Here is a 21771-nt window from a genome sequence, read left to right on the forward strand (position 1 = left end):
AGCTTATAGCATCCGTAGGAGGTAGGCACTATTACTGACCCTATTTCTGGATGAGTACATTGAGGTTTGAGACGTTTACAAAGCCTGTGCTCAGTCATAGCAGCAGAACAAGAACTCACGCTCAGGAATTTCCAGTGTGAATCTTAACTATGGCTAATGAAGTCACTTATTCCAAACACTGGGCACCTACCATTATGCCAAGCATGATTTAGTGAACAGAGCTATCAAGTCTCACCTTCATAAACCTGACACTCAGAATGAACAAATCATTAGTGTAATGCTTATACGTTTTTGTGAGCAGTCAGGGTAGGTTGCCCTAGACATACGAGGGGAGAGCTAAATCAAATAAGGACGTAGTTGTGGAACACCCCAAGCCTAGATTAAGACTGCTCTAAATGTGGTGACACTCATCTTTAATCTCAGAATTTAGAAGGCAGAGGTAGGAGGATCTCTGTGAGATCAAGGCCAACCTGGTCTACATAGTTCTACACCAGCTGCGGCTCCAAGAGACCCTGTCTTTAAAGAAAAAAGGAAAAACCCAAACCAAACAAACAAAAAAAGAAAGACTGCTCTAGTAACTGCAAACTACTTATGGCAGGTAACTCAACTTCTCTGGGCCTTGATTTCATCCAGAACCTAGGATAATCCACACTTGCTTTGCAGATTTCTCAGGAAAAGGAAGAGGTATGTTTGTAAAGCTCCTAGCTTAAGGTAAGCCCAGGCTTAGGCCTACCATATACACACCTATGGCTGAGTCTTATGCTGCTATCCTAGCAGGGCCAGAAATTCTCCCTTCCTCCCTTTCCCTTCCCTCCCTGAAAAGGATTGGATGACTCAGTGTGTAGCCCACTCCTGCCCCCTGCAGGCAAAATGCTGCAGTGCAGCTCTCCTGGAACCTTCCTTTCCTTATCTCTTCCAAAAGCCTCCATGGTACATCCATGACCTGCCAGATAGAAGATGGTCCTCTCACCCCTATAGGAGCTCATATTTGGGGGTGGGAGTGGCCCAATACGAGACAGGCAATACCAGTCAACAGAGGAGGTACCAATATCTAAGATTACGGGGCCACAATGAGGGCAGGACAGCTGTCCAGGAGGTTGACATCATAGCAGGTGACACCTAAAGTGAACCATGCACAACAAACAGGAAACGGACCAAGGGAAGGCATTCCGAGCAGAGAGAACAGTGCATGCAAACCCAGAAAAGCCTGCAGTGAGTGGCTAGACTTCTGGAACTTCCTGCCACAGAAGCCTGATGGAAAAATGAAAGTGAAGCTGGTTTCTAGTGTTCTCATAGGGCTCTCCCACCTGCCATTCCTGGCAGAGCAAATTCTTCTCTCAAGAAAGGACTTTTACAGACATACACATATAAAAACATTTTATACAATTATATGTGCTAATAAAAAGCACATATGTTCTATGTTCCTATTCACAGTTTTCCTAACTATCTCAAGAAAAGGCCCATCATTCAGACAAGTGACAATCTTTGTTAAGACTAGCAAAATCAGGGCTGGAGAGATGGATCAATGGTTAAGAGCACTGGCTGTTCTTGCAGAGGCCCCAGGTTCGATTTCACATGGTGGCTAACTGTGGGGTCTCTCCCTTCCCTCGTGGGTCGTTGGCCACCTGTCCACGAGGACAAAGGGAGCAGAAGCGATGAACGGGGTCAGGGACGGCCAGTGAGCACTGACGGAAGAAAGCCCTTCCAGGGAGGCAGGTTTAGTGATACAAACAGCTCCAGACTCAGTGAAACAGCTCCGTTTATTCAGTGGGGGTCAGGGAAAATATAGTGTGGAGGCAATAGCCAATGCTTCAGCTGTAAGTGCTCATAGTATGCTTTATTTACATGTGGCAGGGGATCCTATCATCCGACTATGGGGAAATGTCTAATTATCGTATAGAAAAAAACCTGGGGGTAGTTTTTACTCCAGGTAACTATGCAAGAGGTCATGTTCCAAATAAGGTCAGGCATCCGTGCTTGGAGGCACTTTCCAGGTAAGTCAGAGAGCAGGAGGCCCCCGCTGAGAAGGGGAGTCCTTCCATATAGCGCCGAGTCCCTTAGAGCTATCCAGACACGGAGGACTACAACCCTAGCAGCAGGGTCCCCCAACAGCTAACAACTGTCCTTAACTCCAATTCTAGGGGATCCGACACCCTTTTTGGCTTCAGTGGGCATTGCACCACACAGGTGTACTTACACACATGTAGGCAAAGCATTCATACACATAAAATTAAAAAAAAATTTTTTTTTAATCTAGTCAAGCTGGGTGTGCTGGTGTACACCTTTAATCCCAGCACTCAGTAGGCAGAGGCTGGCAGATCTCTGTGAGTTCAAGGCCAGCTGGGGCTACAAGGAGACCCTGTTAGAACACCTTTTAAAAAAAAAAAAAAAAAAAAAAAAAAAAAAAAAAAAAAACTAGTCAAATCTCCCTGGCTCTGTGCAGTGGGAAAGTAACTCCTGCCCATATCCCTTTTGATTAGATGACCGAATTAGGTACAAAGTTCCAGGCACCACAGACAGAAGGACCACCAAGGCTCCCAAAGACATCCTAGGCAGTTCATAGCCCTGAGCCAGGTGGTGCAGAGAGGCGATGCACAACCTGGTCCTCAGGCAGGCCAGGCTGCACCCTCTACTGCCCACATATCCCCATGAAAGCCAGTGACCAGAGCAGTTTTGTTTAAGGTGTTTTATTAAGTGGGCCATACTGTAGCTGGTTTCTAAGTTGCAAAACAACATAAATTCAACAGTAATAACATAGCCAGTTAAGACTGTGATAAGCCTTTCTTTTTCTTAAAGTGAAAAAAAGAAAACAAATACTTAAAACACATGATGGAGGGTTAAATAAATAAGATAGAAGAAAAACCTGTTAAAACATGCTCATGTTTACTTCTGTGCAACTGTGTGCCAACGGGAAACATGATTTTCCACATGTCGACAGAACGACATGTCCTAGCATGTCTCCTTCCAAATAATACTGACAAAACAAAGAAAGCAAAAGATGTGGGGCTGACTCCTCAGTGCCTGCTCACAGGCACCGCTAAAAATCCCTTTGATTGGAACACGGGACTGTCCAATCAGCACACCTGTGCATGGCCCGTGAAAGCCAGATGTCCAGAATAATGTTAATATAGAAAACATTAGTTTAAAAACATGTGGAATGGCCTCATTGACGTGACGGGGCAGCACATGAACAGCCCCCCACGTGTGCACAGGCTCAGTCTGGGAGGCCACAGGCTCCCAGTGCGTGGCCATGCGAGGGAGGGCACCAGCTTCAAAATAAGCGGCACCAACCTCGCTCCCTCTCCCTATCATTCTTTCACATGAAAGTGTGTAAAAAGCAAATCAGCAAATAAACTCTAAAATAGATTATTTTTTCCAAAAATCCTCTAGTTTTCTTTTTACAGTAAGTATACATCTCCTGTCCATCCCCCTTTTAACTTGCTTAGGTCCCTTTAGGAGGAAGAGGCAGAGCTGCTGGCTGGTGCTGGGAGGTCAGATGTCAATGCCCTTAACAAGGGACGTTTCCAGTGTGATGTTGAACTCCTGCAATGTCTGCAGCACACGGATCAAGGAATTGACGAGTGTGTGGTCTTTGATCAGCGCCACATCCTCATACATGTTCGCAGTGATGGGGCAGTCAGCCAGCAGGGCGATCCAGTGGTGCAGGAGGTGATCTCTGGCGGGATAGGAGTGGTTCAGGCAGGTCAGAGGCAAGGGAAAAGGAAGAGAGACAGGACAAGGGGATCCTTGAATTAAGTCTGAAGACAAGAAGCTGCCATGTCTCCACAGACCCCCTTTCCTCCCTAAGAAAGCTTGCCTCCCACTGGAAGCTGCCCAGTCCTGGAAACAACCCAACCCAATTATCCCTGCCATCGGTCTCTCTTCCTCCATCTCCCTCCTCTCCTAGACAACACTACCACATACCAGTCTCCACTCCTCCCCTCCATCTAATAAGCAATGGCTCCAGAGTATCTCATGTCCCCACAGCTAACACCACCAGGAATAAGTGCAAACTCACAGTACACATCTCATGTCCTGCACAGCTTCGAGAGACTTAGCCTTCATGAGGCCCTATGGTACCATTATCCCTACTTCACACAGATGAAGGGAATAGTTTGTCCAAGATCACAGTTAAGAAGTGAGGTGTGACCAAAGATGTGAACCTGGTAACTCTGGTTCTAGAGTCTGATTTTTTTTTTTTTTTTAACTTTTGTGTTGTTGTGATGGGGTCTCACTATGTTGCTCAGGTTCTGGCACTCCTGGGCTCAAACAATCTTTCTGCCTCAGCCTCCCAAGTAACTGGGGTTTTAGCCATGTAGCACAGTGCCGAGTCTGAATCTAACCACTCCACCAACTCTCTCCCGTAGGTCTCTGTGAAACACTGCCTCTGGGCTATCTAGCCTTCATGCTTGCTCATTCTATCCACTCCAGTACACACCACCTATGACACCAGATCTATATTATTTCAGCCTTCTGATTAAACAATGCCGTCCTAATACTGGAGGAATTTTTCCATCTCAGGTCTTCAAGGTCCCTAGTCTCTTAGCAACTGTGCTTTCTATTACTGCCCTCCCCACTAATACCCGTTATTTTCTTCCATTAAAGCCTCACCTCAATACAGCTTCCTCCTGGAAGCCTCCTTTGGACTCTTCCCTCTACATGTTCAACAAATCTTATGAGGGGTACATCTTTTCTAGATCGTGAAACCTTTCCTTTTTTTTTTTTTTTTTTGGTCTTTGAGACAGGGTCTCCCTGTAGTCCCAGCTGTCCTGGAACTCACTATATAGACCAAGCTGGCCTTGAACTCACAAAGATCCACCTGCATCTGCCTCCCAAGTGCTGGGATTAAAGGCATGCACCACCATGCCCGGCTGAAACCTTTGCTTTTTAAGAATCAGTACAAGGGGCTGGAGAGATGGCTCAATGGTTAAGAGCACTGACTGCTCTTGCAGAAGACCTGGGTTCAATTCCCAGCACCCGCATGGCAGCTATGAACCATCCTTAATTCCAGTTCAAGCCCTCTTCTGACGTCCGCGGAATTGCCCGACACGGGTGCACTCACATACATGCAAGCAATACACTCATACACATAAAATAAAAATAATATTAAAAAACAAAAATAAAAATCAGGACAAGTGAACTTCCAAGTGGCACAGTCATGTTTCGTTTGGCTCTCTTCCTACCACTTTCCTTAGGGCCTGGAATATTTGAATGTTTACTGAAGGAATGACTACATATATTTACTTCAAATTTCCCCAAGGGGCGATTTTGAACCTTTCCATAAAAATGTAGTTTCTATTTCCCTCAATTTTACACACTCTTCTTCACAGATCCCCACAAATATGCAGGGTACAGCAAGGAAATTAATGGCCTGTAAGAAGCCCTCCCATGATGCTTGGACAACAGCCTACCCTGAACCACATAAGGCCTGCAACCCATCTCTGAGTGCTGGCTGCAGTGCACTCTGGGCCCTGCAGTACCTGGCTCCCAGGCACACCAGCATCTGAAACTTGCCGTCCTTGCCGATGTTCCGGGGAGTGTTGTTGATTGCAGTGACAAACCGGCAAAAATTGCGGGCCCTCATATGCCAGTTCTCCTCAGAGACTACATCATTTTGCTCCAATGCCTCATAATAGGTTTGTGCTTTTTCTGTGAAGACAGAAAAGCTGTGACAATGGCTCTCAAAACCCATCTCTGGTTGTCCTGCAGGCTGCTTGCCATGGGCCTCTCCAAGCTCCTGTGGGTAACTCATGAAACTAACACCATATTCTAATGCTGATGATCATTTAAAAAATGACCGCTAGTTATAAAATTGATGTATGTGGCCTTTGGTACAAAGACAGTCTTTTCTCTGGTCTGAAGAGACAAGAAGGCTCTGAGGATGATTGCCTGCATGAATTATGTAAGTGGGGACCTCATAGGGCTTGGGCTCCAATCCTTTCAACTGTTCTTTTGGATCTTTAAGAAGTGTGAGGACTTGGGGCTAAGCCTATGCTAGATAATAGAGGTTTAGAATCTCCTCTGTCTAGCTCTCAAGAAGTGAGAGCTCATGAAGGGGTGAGTGGGGGGTGGGGGTGTCCCTGCCATTCCCTTCAAGAAAACCAGGGCAAATAAACAACTGATCAAATTTGAGGGCTTCTACAGCTAGACCACAGGCGTCAGCATCCACGCCATGGGGTGAGACCTGCATATCTATGTGCTTTCCCCACACTTGTACCCTAGACCAGCTCACCCAGGAAATCCCAAATGAAGACATTTTTGAAGAGCCGGGGTGACTTAAATCCATGCTGGAAAGCTTGTTCCAGGGCCGAAACGAGACCACACTCTCCACAAAGCAACAGGGTAAGACTGCCACGCTAAGAAAACAGGAGTGAATAACAGTCAGGTCTCAGCTAAGTTGCTCTCTACCACTGCACCCCCAAACCTACAGTCAGAGTCAGGAGGAAGGAAAAGACCACAAGACCTTGTCTATCCCCCAGTACCAACCACAGTGGCTGGCCCACTCTTTCAGTGAGGAACTGCTGGAGGGATACGTGATGAGTCTGGGTCATACATAGGAGATCCTCCAACAGGAGCACATAGCCAGTATAGTCATTATTTGGGGAGACCCAGGCAAATCCAGAAGTAGACAGGAATAGGTACTGCTTACTGGCAGATCCCAGAGACTCCATCAATCATCAGTATGGACGGAAAACAGAACAACTGAGGCAAAGGCCCCTAGAGGAAGGAGTCTGCTCCATCTCAAAGTAAGCAAGGCATATGCTATACAAGACTCTGGCTGGGTATGGTGGTACATGATTATAATCTCAGCACTTGGGAGGCAGAGACAGGGAAACTGCCATGACTTTGGAACCAGGCTAGGCTGCATAATGAGCTCCAGGTCTGGGCTATACAGTAAGACCTTGTTGATGACTACATTATCCATAGCGCATGGACCTTGAAGAGCACAAGATAACTACAACATCAAGAGTGCTGCCTCTTATTCCACAGAAGGCTCAGAGCTGGAGGGTGGGAAGACTCACCTCTTTCTCAGGTTTATGGAAGTGCTTCACAATGCCATTGACTGCCTCCCCGATGGACTCCTGGATCTGTCCAGTGTTCAGCTCTGATAAAATCAAGCAGACATTCTGAAGCAATCTCAGAGGTTACCGGTATTTACTGACCAAGGAGGAGACTGAGGACATAGGGAAGACGGCCCACGTGAGTGAGATATAGGCCAGCTGAACCTCAGGAAGCAGAGGCTCTTGCCCGCCCAACTTTGCAGAGAGATCTTTTCCCAGAATCTTAGGGGGGAAATTCAAAGCTAAGAGAGTTCCATCTCTAGGAGATGCTAGCCAAGTTTACTTTCCATTCTGTCCTGGAACTCTTGGTTACCCCAAGAGGGCCATGACCTGGCTGTGAAGGATAGTCACCAGGAAGGAGGAGAACAGGAATGACACCTCTGTTCCTGACAGGAGTAGGCACAAACAGAACAGAGTACCAGCCTCTCCTTCTAAGCCTCTAAGGCAAGGACAACATACCCACACTGATCAGGAGAGGAGGTGGCACTGTTAGCAGCAGTGGCTCCTGAGACAGCTGCACATGCTGGGACCAGGGCTCCCAGAAAACTGCCCATTCATGGGACCCAGCTCTTTCTCCCACTTACTGGGTTTGTTGTTGGGCGAGATGGTTACAAGCCTCCGGATGACACTGGGGGACTGCTGCAGTGGTGGGGTCCGGCAAGGCCTGTCATCCACCTCAGGCAGGGATGTGAGCAGCTCCCCAACAAGGACGCGCTCCAGGCTTCCATCATCCATGCCTTTCCCCAGCCACCGGCCACACGGAAACCTGGAGTAAGACAATGGCCCTATCAGAGCTGCTCATTCCTCTAGTACCCTCCCTTTGCTGCTCAACAGAGCCAGCATCAAAGCCAATCCATGGGAGAGGCTACAAAACCAGACTAGGGGCTCCCAAGGCTCTCTTCATCCCATTGCATATCATCACGGAAACTACCTGAGTGACTTGGGTGACCTGGGACCTGTGCCCGGCAATGCCATACACATTCACTTGGTTGGAAACCCTCCAGTTTCTTTTTGAGTACACAAGGCAGAGCCAACAGGAAGTCATCTGCTCTATCAATCCTCAAAAGGTTCTTTGAGAAGCACATACCCAATCATTTACGACATCCCTGGCAGTACACAACTGAGGGACACTCACTTGTAGGTATGTCCTGTGATCTCATTCCTGACCATCACATACTCCACCAGCCATTTAGCATACAGCCCAGAATTATCATGGCCAATCTGGACAGTGGTGAGCTTTCCCAGGTTCTGGCACTGTGAGGAAATATCCAGAGATGGAGCAGGTCAGGAAAGTAGGAGGAAAGTGGTAACCACTGGAGGCACAATCTGACCCGCTGCCTGCCACCTGGCCCTCAGCACCTGCAGGGGCAGAGCTCACCCGTTCCACCTACTGCTAGGCCTGGCAGCATAGCACTGCTCCTGGGCAGCTCATTGCTGAAAACATGATGATAGCCTTAGAGGGTAGTCAGGGTCTGGGTTCAAGCCACTCTGTAAATGGGTCTTGAGGCTTTAGAACACCTGTGCTCAATAGCTGAAAGAACTTTGGGGGTTTTCTCAACATCTCAGAGCCAAGGGGCATTCCAAGTCCCAACAAGTAAATACCGTCCAGCCAGCGACAGAGTAGGAAAAGCAGACAAATCTTCCCTTGGGATCAACCCTTGGCCCTGGCCTCAGACTGTTTCAAGACAGATCTGCTGTTCTGACACTTAAAATCCTACAAAACTCCTCACAACAGCTGCTGCAAACTCAGGTCCCCACAGACCTGAGTTTGGGTTGGGACCCCCAGATAACACATACCTCGAAGGTCATCTCTAGCATGTTCCTGGGGATCTGCAAGATCTGTGTTTCACCCAGTTCTCCTGAGATGCAGATCCATGGGTTGGCGGTGAACATGGAGCCCCCCAGCTTCTTGCTTGGTACGATCAGAATGTGGTATGGGATTACTGTTTAGGAGAAAGTCACAAAGGCACTGAGGGAAATCAGGAATCTCTCCCATACCTGCTGGGACCCTGACCTGCTCCAGGCACACTGGTATGATTGGAGCCCCCACTGTGCTGGCTTCAAGTATTAGACAATCCATCCTCTCTCTTCTCCTTTCAAAAAGGCTATCACCCACATATCAAAACTCCAAGACTATCTGCAGTCTCAGTTTTAAACATGACCAAATACTAAATTCTATCTCAGAGTACTTTCCAATCTCTCGCCTCTTGAGTCCTCATAACATGACAGTCTTACCCTTAGGAAAGGCCACACAGATGTGGCTTTCTTTTCCAAGGCACAGAGAGGGAAACAGTTTGCCCTGGATCTTCTAAATTCCAGTCGAGGGCTCCTTCTACCAAGCCCATAGCCCTAGAGTCTGAGAAGGAAGGTGGCATCAGATTGAAATGACAGTGCATGCTGCTGTGGCAGTGGGTGTCTGGTCAAATAACTAGCTATGGAAACAATTCAGAAGCTAACCAGTAAATGATCCTGGCATTTGAGAAAGAATAGGCTTGCTGGCCCTAGAATAGCTTGAACCCTCTTCCTGTGAAGTAGGGAAGCCCACAGAAGGTGGGGTATAGACTCTGCTCACAGAAAATGACAAGTTAGGGGTGGAGCTCGCCTGGACTCAAATTGCCCACTGCCACCTGGAGTTCTTTCTGCTACTTCAGGAATAGACCTCTCTCCCAGGGCTGCTCCAAAACCTGTGATGTGGAAGCACCTCTAAGGCCAAAACAAAAGTGTGTACTCTAGGGCTGTGTAGAGTGGGAGGTAAACTGTACCACCCTGTCCCACTCTGATCTCCTTAGGTTATGGGAGCAGTGCCCCAGACAACACTCACAGCAAGATGACCAAAAAGACAAGAACAAGAAGAAAGCAAAAGGAATACAAAGCACAAGCAAAAATGCTGGGCATGGTGGCACAGCCCTCTGATTCCAGCACTTGGGAGGCAGAAGCAGGTGGAGCTCTGTGAGATGGAGGCCAGCATGGTCTACACAGCAAGTTCCAGGCTATCTGGGGCTGCAGGGAGACCCTGTCTCAAAACAAAAAGAAAAGGAAAGAAATGAAAAGAAGAGGAAAAGGGAGGGAAAGAAAGAAGGAAGAAGGGAGAGGGAGGAAGAGGGAGGGAGGAAGGGGGAAGAGAGCGAGAGCAAGAGCGAGAGAGGTAACAAAGCAAGTGGGACATAGAGACACAAATACCATAATCCCAGCACTCAGGAGGCTGAGACAGGAGGATTGCTGAGTTTGATGCCAACCTTGGCTAGATAGTAAGACCCTGTCTCAAAAAAAGGGAAAATCTTTTTTCACTTGAAATGGGACAGTGAGCAAGCCTGCAGTGGTTCATGAAGACTGCCTAGAGCAGACTAGTGGGAGCAGAGCAGAGCTACTCACAGATTGTAGTGAAGACGTTGGTGAAGCAGAAGTAGTCAACGGCATTGAATGAGAGCAGGTGATAGAGGAACTGCTCCTTCTCATCATCACAGCGCAGGAAGGCATAGCGCTTGTATAGCTTCCTGTGAGACAGGAGGCAACACAGCAACATATCAGTCCCCAGTCAGGAGGGGAAGGAAGCCTGCTTCGTTCCAGAAGCAGACCATTAAAGGAAACAAAATGTCAAGCCTCAAGCTCTCTGGGGTCATGCTATGAAGGTTAGCTAGCCCTTCCATGTAGCTGAGGCTAGACGGAAAGTGACTTAAGCCACAGCAGGTCCAACAAAATCACACACTATTTGTCAGCAGGCCAATATTTCTATACTGTCATGTGGGACAAGTCATGGAATTTCCTTTCCTAGAGCAAGGACTAGACTGAAAGTTCATCAGGGATGACACAGGTCCCCTCAGGCTTCTAGTTAGGCTGTCACCACAGTGTATGGTCTGTGAGCACTAATGGCAAGAGGTCTATGGTGACTATTCAAACCCTCGGCAGACCTGAGAGTCATGAGTCAGAACACTGCTTCAGAGACAATGCAGGGCAGGGTCCTGCTCCTGCCTCAGACCTAGGTTTTAAGGAAGAGTCAACTCATCAAAAGCCAATTCCTTTGCCTTAACATTCTAGGCCCTGGGCCCTCCACAACTTCACGGCAATGGTATCGTCCCCAAATAAAGGGGACGCTGAGAGCAAAATGTGCAGGCAACCCCTGTCAAAGAGAAATACACTGCAATCACCACAGTCAGAGTAGTTTATAAATCACCTTCAGCAGATACTGAACCGAGAACCAGTACACGAAGATACCAGAAAGGGAAGTGCCTGTCCTCAAATCTATTCTGCTAGGTGATAAAATAAATTAAGTAGAGATAAGAGTACCCACAATGGGTTACCAGGTGAAGGCTCGTTCTAGGAATTAAATGAAAAATGAGCTTCCATAGTCTTGGAATGCTTTCTAGAACAAGAAGGATCTGGAGGATAGCACAAATCAGAAAGGAAATCTACAGTACAGGAGGAAGGACATGTGTGGAAACCAGGGTGGTTAGAGTTGAAGGTTCCCAGAAGGGACCAGCTAGCAACAGGACTGAAAAGTTAGGCTAGAGTCAAATAAAGGAAGGCCCTACATTTTCAGGCTAAATATTTCATAATTTGCTTTGTTAAGTAACAGGATTCTGAATTTGCCCTAGATAGAAAGGGAGAGGTAAGACCAATTTCAGGCAATCTAAAGTTAGTGCAGTGGAAGGATGAAAAGAGAATGAGGATTAAAACAAGGCAGAGCAGTAAAAATGTACAAAGCCAGGCCAAGGAGAGAAGGACTCAGAAGGTAAAACAAAGGAGTCAGAATTGATTTCACATCTGTAATGTAGGTGCTGGGGGAGAATGGGGAAGGATGTTCTGAGAAAATAGTGGTGACACTGCAAAAACTGAAAGAGCTGTGAAACTTGCCTTTTTTCTCTCTGAGCTACCGCTAGCTATCCGAACCAAAATAAATTCAGGACTGGAGTTTAGAAGAACGGTCAGAGCCACCTGCCTGGAAGTGATGGAAGTCATGAGTGGGTGAGATCACCAAATGAGAGAGAACAAATGAGACAAAGAAAGGGCATGCATGCAGAGACTGGAGGACTGTGGAAGCCAGCAGCCTGCAAAGAGCAGGGAGAACGAGAACAGAGAGGGGCCAGTGAGGTGGCTCAGACTGAACCTGAGTTCAATCCCTGAGACCCACATGGTGGAAGGAGAGAACTGACACTCAGAAGTTGTTCTCTGACCTCCACATGCACACTATGGCATACACACAGACACACAGCGACACACACACACACACACACACACACACACACACACACACACACATACACAAAGACTCTCTCTCTCTCTCTCTCTCTCAATGAATAAATGCAATATTTGAAAAGAAGAAAAAAAATTTAAGAGACAGAACAAGAGGGTATAGGGTCCAGCATCACACAATAGTTCAAGGCGGAGGGAGCACTACATAGTATGAGTCTAAACAAAGACGTGAGGGAGAAGAGTTTGGACTCTCAATTAAAGGAGCTAATTTGTTCCTCTAGAATTTATGGTTCAACAAATCCCTGACTATAAGGCCCCTCCATCATACCCAATCTCCAAGCTGCAAACAGTCTTGGGAATTAGCTTGAAATGCTAAAGACTCAAAACATTCTATTAAGATACATTCTTCCAAGTTTGTTCTATTCCTGCCTGGGCAGCTAGACACACACTTTATATACACTAGTTGAATTCCTTCTAGGCACTAGGCAACATGCTCAGCACTGGGAAAAGTCTACAGTTCATCTTCTCAATGCAAGCAAGCTTTAATAAGCTGCAAACAAATAGATAATGCAGCTATATAAGTGGCAAAGGAGGAATGAACAAATACTGTAACAATGCTATGCATACCTAGAGTACAAATGGACTGTTGTCTCCAGGGAGCACAAGAAAACTGTCAAAGAAATCTTCTGACTAGGCCCTAAGGAACTGGTCAGATGAAGAGAAGATGGAGAACAGGGTCACACAAATGAGCAGACAAGAAACAACTAAGAACAACCTGAAAAGGTGGACCCTATGGCATGACTGGAGCTCTAAGTAGAATGGGGAGAAAGACAAGAGGATAGAGGATGGAGGGTGCTATGCTGTGGGCATGGATTGAATGGATTCTCTAAAAAGCTCACGTGCTGGAAGCTTGGCCCTCGGGTGGGGATACTGCAGTGGTTAGATCACTGAAAGACAGGACCTAATGGAAGGTAATGGGTCACAAGCAGTGCTCTCAGAAGGGATTAATGCTGGTCTCAAGGAGGAATTCTCATGAGAGCAGGTGTTATAAAGTGAGTCCACCCCAAGTACTGCATCCCTTCTGCATGTGACTATTTCCTTTTTCATGCTGTGATGTAGCCAGGGAGGCCTTTGCCAGAGGCCAAATAGATGGGACTGCCTGATCTTGGACTTTAAGCATTCCAAACTGTGAGCTAAGCACGTCTTTTTTTTTTTTTTTTAATATCCAACACTGAGTATTCTGTTATAGTGATGCCAAATGGACAAGTACCCTTGAAGCACCCTTCTCTCTCTCCCTATACCAAAGTGCAATCTGTGGAAGCAAAACTCTTATTTTCCACTCACTAGAAGGGCCAGAACATTAGGTAAGAAGGTACTGTATGATCTCCTCTAATAGAGCTACAGTTTTAAAATCCAAGATTAGGGTTAGGATTTATTGGCTGGGTGGTGGAGCACTTGCCTAGCATGTGTGAGACCCTTAATCCCCTGCACCACATACAGATACACAAAAATTTCCAACAGCAAAGAGCCAGATATACTGTATCTGAGTCATCTGAGAGGTAGAGAAGGAACAACCTTCCTCCCCTCTCCTCTAGTAGGTAGGTACAAAACAATGAGGGAGAGGAAGACTGTAGGTTCAGTGGCCCCTGGGAGTGTGAGAGCCTTGGACTCCCCCTCCCTGTCCAGGTGAGAAGTGTAGTGGAAGAAGTGCTATCTGAAAGCTCTAGGGAGACATGGACCAGAAAGAGAGAAGGAGGAATTGGTTCCTTTGGGTTGACCTAGGGCTCAGGAGAGAAGAGAGACAAGAGGATAACACGGAAATTTCCTTTGAATCCTCCAATCTTTTGCTTCTCAGTGGGAAAGACAGAAGAAACGAATGCCTTATGACCAAAAAGTACACCTGTCACCCTAATGCAGGAAGGAGTACCCACTAGTTTTAGGCATGCATACTGAATAAAAAGGGAAAGTATCTGTAGATAGAGGAAGAAGAAGAAACATTGCAAGACTTTCACCCACAGCTGGAGTCTGGAATGCTGAATGCACCTTTCCCACACCCACTTTTCAATCTCCCTGTCAATCCTGGGGTCCATACGACTCCAGATAGAGTGCTCTTACTTGGTGAGTTCATGGTCTGAAAGGAGCTGCTTCAGGTGTCTGGAGAGTAACTTCTTCTCCATGGACAGTCGCACCCATGCTCTGGCTTTTCCCACATCAGTCTTGATTTCCCCAATGTTCTGGATGTGTCTAGGGGAAAAAGAGCAGGGTGGGGAGGGATACGAGCACTGTTAAAGACTCACCTGTAAAGCCAGAGAGTCTGGCAAGGCAGCCCGAGGAAAGTTTCTTCCTCTCTCTCAACCTTCCATGTGGCTTTGCCAGACAGACTCATCACAATTTGGGAGGAAGAACAGGCATTATAGCTTTCAATAAGCAAGGCTAATCCTGAGACCTGGGGTCTTGAGACACTCTCTTATGCTCCTTTACTAGGAGTAATTCTCCAAAATGCCAGGAAAGTAACTGTTTATAAACTATACAAAGGCATCATGAAGCATGAGACCAATTAAGGAGGGCTTCCTAGTTAGCCAAATGTAACAGCCACCAAGATCCTGTTGCATAACCTCAAACCCAAGCAACAACTAAAATCAGATTTTAGTGCCTAAGTTATGTGTGAGCATAGACTGACCTCATATCCTGAATCAGGGAGATCCTCAGGGGAGACATGACTGCACTGGCATCGGATTTTCTCCGTTCTGAATCAACAAGTATTCCTGGAACAACAAAGTTGGTCATCTCTAAAGAAACCAGAATATCCAAATAGCTAACTACTCTTCTATATGTCAAAACACAAATTTCAACAACAAACAACAGATTATTACATCATTAATACCTTAAGCAATCATTTCATAAATATTTTTAAGTTTCCAACAGAGATCAAATTTTATACTTTCATGCATATCATTTCATTTAATTGCTGAATAATTTGTAAGACAGACAAAGAAGGTAACAGCCTCCACACTTAACAGAGGGAGAAATAGTGAAGTGGACTTGGAGGCAGTAAGGATGGACACTGCTCTCCTGGCTCCTAATCCATCATGTGCACATACATCAGGACCCAGGGCAACAGCACCTCCACCTGAAGCTACCACTCACTTCCAATTCTGTCTTCAAAAGATCCAGGAGAATGTGTGAAGGCCCTGTTCCAGAATGCTAAGGCTCTCTAAGAGAAAGGAGGCAATAATGCCTCTCTGTCCTGGTGCCAGGAGCCATGTTTAAAACAGTATTTTCATCACTAAGTTGTTACAATGTTCTGCTCCAGTTTATCCTCAGCATCCCGTTTCCACAGACTTCCTGTGAAGACCCTTTACTCTCACACCCAAAAAGTAGACCAGAAACTCCTCACAGAGCTAGGTAGGAAACTCCTGTGCCTGGTTTTCAGTCACACGTCTACCCACATTCAGCGCTACTTCAGAACAACTAGTTTAAGAGCAAAGAACTCGTGTCCATTTCTTAAAAATTCTTCTTAATTCATTACTCAGGAGGCAAAGGCAGATAGATCTTTTTGAGTTTGAGGCCAGCCTGGTCTACACAGAGGGTTCTAGGCCAGGCAATGTTACACAATGAAATCCTGCCTCAAAAAAAAAAATCCATTTAATTAATTTTACCATTAAGAATATCCAAGAATAGTAAACTTCCTCTGGCAAAGAGGGAGATAAAGGATGGTTGTCTTAGTTTGTTTCTCCATTGCTGTGACAAAACACTCTGACCAATACCAACTTGGGGAGGAAAGGGTTTATTTAGCTTACATCTCTCCGGTCACAGTTCATTAGGGAGCCCAAGGTAGGAACTCAGGGCAGGAACATGGAAGCAGGAGCTAAAGCACAGGCCATGGAGGAACACTGCTTACTGGCTTGCTCCCCTGGCCCTTGCTCAGCCTGCTTTCTTATGCAACACAGGCCCACCTGCCCAGGGGTGGCACCACCCACAGTGGTCTGGGCCCTTCCTTGCACATCACTCAATAATCAAGAATATGCCCCTCAGACATGGCCACAGGCCAGTCCAATAGAGGCAATTCCCCAATTGAGGCTCCTTCAACACAGGTGTGTCAAGTTGACACTAAAGCTATCCAGCACAATGGTATAAAGGCAAATAAACCAAGAAGTAAAACATTTCAGGGCACCATAAAGAATAGAGACTAGGAGATAGAGCTCTGCTCCCAAGCTAGACTTTTTCCATTAACTTACTACATGGTCTTACATCAATTCCATTCTCTCTAGACCCCAGATTCTTCTCATAAAGTAAAGGAGCTACACTAGGTTGCTGGAGTTTCTTATATCTCTACTCCTTTCCTGAGCAGTGCTGGTGGCTGAAACTAATACACTAAACATGCCACCAGTGCTACCACTGAGCTACACCTCAACTCTAATCTTTTCTTGAGACAGGGTCTTCCCTGTAATCCCAGCTTGCCTGGAACTCGTTATGTAGACCAGGCTGGCCTCAATCTCACAGGGATCCACTTGCCTCTGCCTCTTGAGTGCTGGGATTAAAGGAGTGTGCCACCATACCTGGCCCAACTCTGATATTTTTATTTAATTAGAAACAGAAAGGAAGTATAAAGATTCATTCATACCAAGCTGTTAACTTCTGAGTGCCAAGGAAGGACAATGAATTAACTAATAGGATAATCACCATACCCTTGTCAGACAAGTAAAAGATTCTGAAAACAGCTTCCAGCAAATACCAGCACCCAAATTTACTTTTCTATTATTAATGTATAGCCACCATTTTGAAGCCAAAATGAAACCATTACTTTTTCTATCCTGCTGATCAAAAAGGTCTAGAAACACATAATGAAAGCAAACCCACTGTGCTGGTTACAATCTGTGCTTCAGGAAGCCTGGTGGCTCTACTTGAAAAATTAATATTTATCTTGTTTTTACTTATGTGTATGTGTGAGAGGAGCACTGTGTCTGTGAGTGTCCTCAAAGATCAGAAGAGGTGCTGGATCCACTGGAGTCAGAGTTATAGAAGGTTGTGAGTCACCAAACATGGCTGCTGGGATCAGAACTCTGGTCCTCTTCAAGAGCAGTAACTGCTCTTAACTGCTGAGCCATCTCTCCAGCCCTGCAGCTCCATTTTTGACCCAGGAAACATTCAGAGCAAAAGCTTCAGTGGCCTCAACAGGAGCCTACAGATGACTGCCCCAGTAAGGGGCTTTTTTGCACAGGTGAAGAGACCACCTTACCTGTGGCACTGAGGCTTCCTGATGTGAGTTTTCTCTGCCGGTTTTCCTGATAGTGTAACAGGTGAGACCACAAAGCTGATTTCCCCTGGAACCAATGGGAGGGAAAAAAAGCTGAGTTTAAAATTCAGAGGTCATGACTTGTTCAACATACAAACAGAGGTTTTTGCTAAAAAGCGTTAGTACTATATCTAGTTTCAATCTCCTCCAAGACACACAATGTGTACAAATATACCCCTTACTAAAATCCAGGAAAAACAAAAACAACGAAAGGAAACAAAAAGCTGAAATGGACCCCGCTGGGAACACAAAGGAGATGCCTAAAAGGCAGAAGAGATTCATGAATAAGGAAGCAAAAGGTAGCCTCTGCATGCTCTATGGGTTATGGACCTGGACAGAGCATGACAGCTTTTGCATAGGAGAGCATATATCTAACCCATGAGAGTATAGAGATTAGCTTCCAAATTTCCTACAATAGTTAAAGGCATCTCTGCCCTTACTGCAGGCTGTGAAGAATAAGTCATTACGATAGTGGATCTACGGCTGAAAGTACAGTTCAAGTCTAAAGAAGGTAGGCTGTATTTAATTGCAAAGATGAGATAAACTACAGTCGATAAACTAGAATGTAGGCATTTGGAAATTCAAGAGTTGCAATTTACTACTAGTGAGATTTTTTTCACTTTGCCAAAGCATGGGTCTTAAGAGCATTTGAGAGCCTAGCGTAAGAGCAATTTGCCTGTAGTAAATCATCCCAGCTGGCAACCCAGAAACTGCTGCCTCTAATCATTCTTCAAGACATCATGACTAGGGGGTATCTGTTTATAGGTGTGTGTAGGAGGGTGCATGTTTGCATGAGTACAGGTGTGTGAACATGTGTTCAAGTGCATATGGAGGTCAAACTCATTCCTAGGTGTCATCCACCTTGCTTTATGAGACAGGATTTCTCACTGGCCTGGAGCAATCTGTCTAGTTCCCCAACACTGGGACTATAGGCCCACCCCACGATGCTGGGCTTTTTTTTTTTTTTTTAAACATCAGTTCTGAAGATAGTCAGGTCCTTCATGCTTACATGGCAAGGCCTTTCTGACTGTGCTATCTCCCTAACCCTCATCACTCTATTAGATGGTAAAAACTTTATTTCAGATTCATGGTCATGATTACTATATGGTTAGTATAATATAGTATTCTTGTTTAGTAGCAGGATTTTAATAATCTTATAAGTTCTTTTCGATCTGTAGTTAATAAAGTAATAATAATAGGTGCTATCATGTCTCAAGGCTTGCTAGTAGTGAAGCACTATGTCAAATGTCTAAAATATAGTATCTTTTTTTTTTTTTTTTTTTTTTTTTTTTTTTTTTGTGAGATAGGGTCTCCCTGTAACCCCAGCTGTCCTGGAACTCATTATGTAGACCAGGCTGGCCTCAAACTCACAAAGTTCTGCCTGCCTCTGCCTCCCAAAGTGCTGGGATTAAAGGCATGCGCCACCAAGCCCGGCTCAAAATATAGTATTTTAGGACTAGGGATGTGGCTCAGTTGATGGGAATGCTCACCAAACATAAATGAGGCCCTAGGTTCTATGCTCAGCACCATATAAACTGGGTGTGGTAGCCCACACCTGTAATGCCAGTGCACCAGAGGTGGAAGCAGACAGATCAGAAATTCAAGGCCAGCCTGAGCTACATGAGATCCTCTCCTAAAATAAATATGGACATAAATAAAATTTTGTTAGAAAAATAATAAAATACAGTATTTTAATTAGTGTTCCAAATAATCATACAAGGTAGACACTGCTGAGCCAGGCATGGGGGCACACCCCTTTAGTCCCAGCACTGCAGATGGATCTCTGTGAGTTCAACTGGGGCTACAGGGAGACCCTGTCTCTAAAAAAAAAAAAAAAAAAAAAAAAAAAAGATCCGCCCAAAACAAGGTAAACACTGCTATCCCCATATCCTTTGGAGAAGAGTAAACTGAAGATAGGAAAGGTTAACTTGTAAAGGTGACTTATAAAGAATCACACCACTAGTTAGTGTTGGGACCCAAGTTCAAATCTATCTACTGTCAGAACCATTGTTGATAGTAATTATGCAATACAGACTGTTTCTGAAGATTGCTTTTTGATTGTTTATTTGTTTGTTTGAGACAGGGTCTCACCATAGCCCCAGCTGACTCGGAACTCACTATGTAGACTAGGCTGGCATAGATCTTACAGACAGCCTCCTGTCTCTGCCTCCTGAGTGCTGGGATTAATGGAGTGTGCCACCATGCCCAGCAACTCCTTAATATTTGAAGTGGCAGTTTCTAAAGAAAATTCTATGCTCCGAGATATGAAAATTTAACATCTTAAGACTTAGTCCCATGAGAACATCAAAGATCTATTTTGTTTTCATTCATCAACATGATTCTTTCTGAAAAAAAGAAAACCAAGCATTTGATTTGAATCCTCGTGTCCAATAAGCTGTTGAAATAAACTTTATGTTTCAGTTTTCTACAGTATTTATACAACTTAAAAACCTAACAAGCTCAGGGCTGGAGAGATGTCCCAGTGATTAAGAGTACTTGCAATTCTTTCAGAAAATCCAAGTTCAGATCCCAGACCTCATGTAGGCTGACTCAGTTCCAAGGGATCAATGCCCTCTTCCGGCCTCCATGGACATGGGCACAGACACACAGAGACAGAGACAGAGACAGAGACAGAGACAGACAGACAGACAGACAGACAGACAGACAGACACACACACACACACACACAAAATATTTTTTTAAACCTTTTAACAAACTCCAACAACCTCAATGGCAAATACACACAAATCAAAATGAGAACTAGCATTTCCACTCATCAGTTTATCATATATTTGAAAAAACATAAATGCTCAGTGACATTAATGAGACTTGCAACTCCCACAGACTGCTCCCAGGGAAGCATATTAATGTAAAATATACAAAAGACAGCTCAAGAGCTAATACATTCATGCACCCTGAATTAAAAATTGAACTTCTAGAAACGCATTCATCCCATTCATACAAGCATTACTAAAACCATTAGAAAGCAGGCTCCTGAAAGGGTAGGGACTGAATTCATGACTGCAACCCTGGCACGGAGATATGATACACTCTCCTAACCACTATTATCTTATCGAGATATGACACACACCCCTTATCACTGATCACAGGGAGCCTTCAACACATATGCTGAAGAGCAGTGGCAGGTGCCATGCTGAAGAAAAGTTAGGGTGAAGAGAACGAGAACAAGAGCAGGGGTGCAGCAGAGGGCAGCTCAGGAGAAGGTGACTCTTCTTCCTGCAAAGCGGCTTCTGCAGACCAAACTCTTCAAGAATGTCACAAGTATATAAACAGAAGTAACTCCTTGTCATGTATCAGCCCTCAAACGACAGCAGCCAGTACAGAAACCAAGTGTTCAGTGCTGCCAGGTCTCAGAGGGTGAGTTTAGAACCTGGAATGACACTTTTTAATGCAAGAAGCTTCTTTAACTCCCTTGGAGAATTTGTGGCAAATATTCAATTTTGGAGATTAAATACATTGCCAAAAATCTGAGCTCAACTACAGTGACAAGTTTGTTAATTTAAAAAAAAAGTTTAAATGATTATGTATATTCTGCTCCCTTCTTATAGACAAAATAGAAGAATCAAAATTCTTCAAGTAAGCCCTAGCAGAATAAAAAGTTACCATATGGTAAATGCTCACAGGCTGGGTTCTTACTTTTCTTATACCTAATTATTGAAAGATGAGAGTCAGAAATTGCAAGTCACTTAAAGTCATCCAGCCACACTAGGATTCCAACGCAAACCTTTGACTGACTGACAACTCAAAATGTAGCAACTATACTACAGCACTCTCAGACTTTCCAGGCAACCCTGGCTGGCCTCAATCTCACAGATCCTCCTGCTCCTGCTCCTGCCTCTGCTTGTGCCTCTGCCTCCCAAGGCTGAGTTTAAAGGTGTGCACAATCACAGCTTACCTTTGAATGTTCAGTTTTTAACATTTAAAAAAACTGTGCAAGCTGGGCGTGGTGGTGCATGCCTTTAGTCCCAGCACTCGGGAGGCAGAGGCAGGTGGATTTCTGTGAGTTCAAGGCCAGCCTGGTCTACAAAGTAAGTTCCAGGACAGCTGGGGCTACAGAGAGACCCTGTCTCAAAAAGACAAAAAAAAAAAAAAAAAAAAAAAAAAAACCCACAAAACTGTGAGGTGAGGCATACCTTTAATTCCAGCAATTTGGGGAGGCAAAGGCAGGCAGATCTCTGTGAATTTAAAACCAGATTTGTCTAT

The 21771-nt window shown here is 45.2% G+C and overlaps 1 protein-coding gene across 2 annotated transcripts in view; it reads right to left on the bottom strand.

Moving 5' to 3' along the window:
- Positions 1–2671: 2671 nt before the first annotated feature.
- Positions 2672–21771, bottom strand: part of Dennd5a (DENN domain containing 5A) — a 108883-nt gene continuing 89783 nt past the window's right edge. The window contains exons 13-23 of one of the 2 annotated variants that reach the window (XM_008853448.2): positions 17491–17575; positions 14932–15016; positions 14367–14495; positions 10434–10555; positions 8859–9004; positions 8197–8315; positions 7646–7827; positions 7023–7105; positions 6233–6356; positions 5481–5649; positions 2672–3676 (exon numbers count right to left, since the gene is read on the bottom strand). In XM_008853448.2, the coding sequence (XP_008851670.1) occupies positions 3493–3676; positions 5481–5649; positions 6233–6356; positions 7023–7105; positions 7646–7827; positions 8197–8315; positions 8859–9004; positions 10434–10555; positions 14367–14495; positions 14932–15016; positions 17491–17575 (1428 nt within the window). In that variant the 3' untranslated portion in view covers positions 2672–3492. The remainder of the gene's footprint in view (positions 3677–5480; positions 5650–6232; positions 6357–7022; positions 7106–7645; positions 7828–8196; positions 8316–8858; positions 9005–10433; positions 10556–14366; positions 14496–14931; positions 15017–17490; positions 17576–21771) is intronic. The other variant, XM_029556291.1, reaches the window with a different exon arrangement.

The sequence above is a fragment of the Nannospalax galili genome, unplaced genomic scaffold, assembly GCF_000622305.1.
Source record: "Nannospalax galili isolate Female #2095 unplaced genomic scaffold, S.galili_v1.0 scaffold44, whole genome shotgun sequence".
In the NCBI taxonomy this organism is placed as follows: Eukaryota; Metazoa; Chordata; class Mammalia; order Rodentia; family Spalacidae; genus Nannospalax; species Nannospalax galili.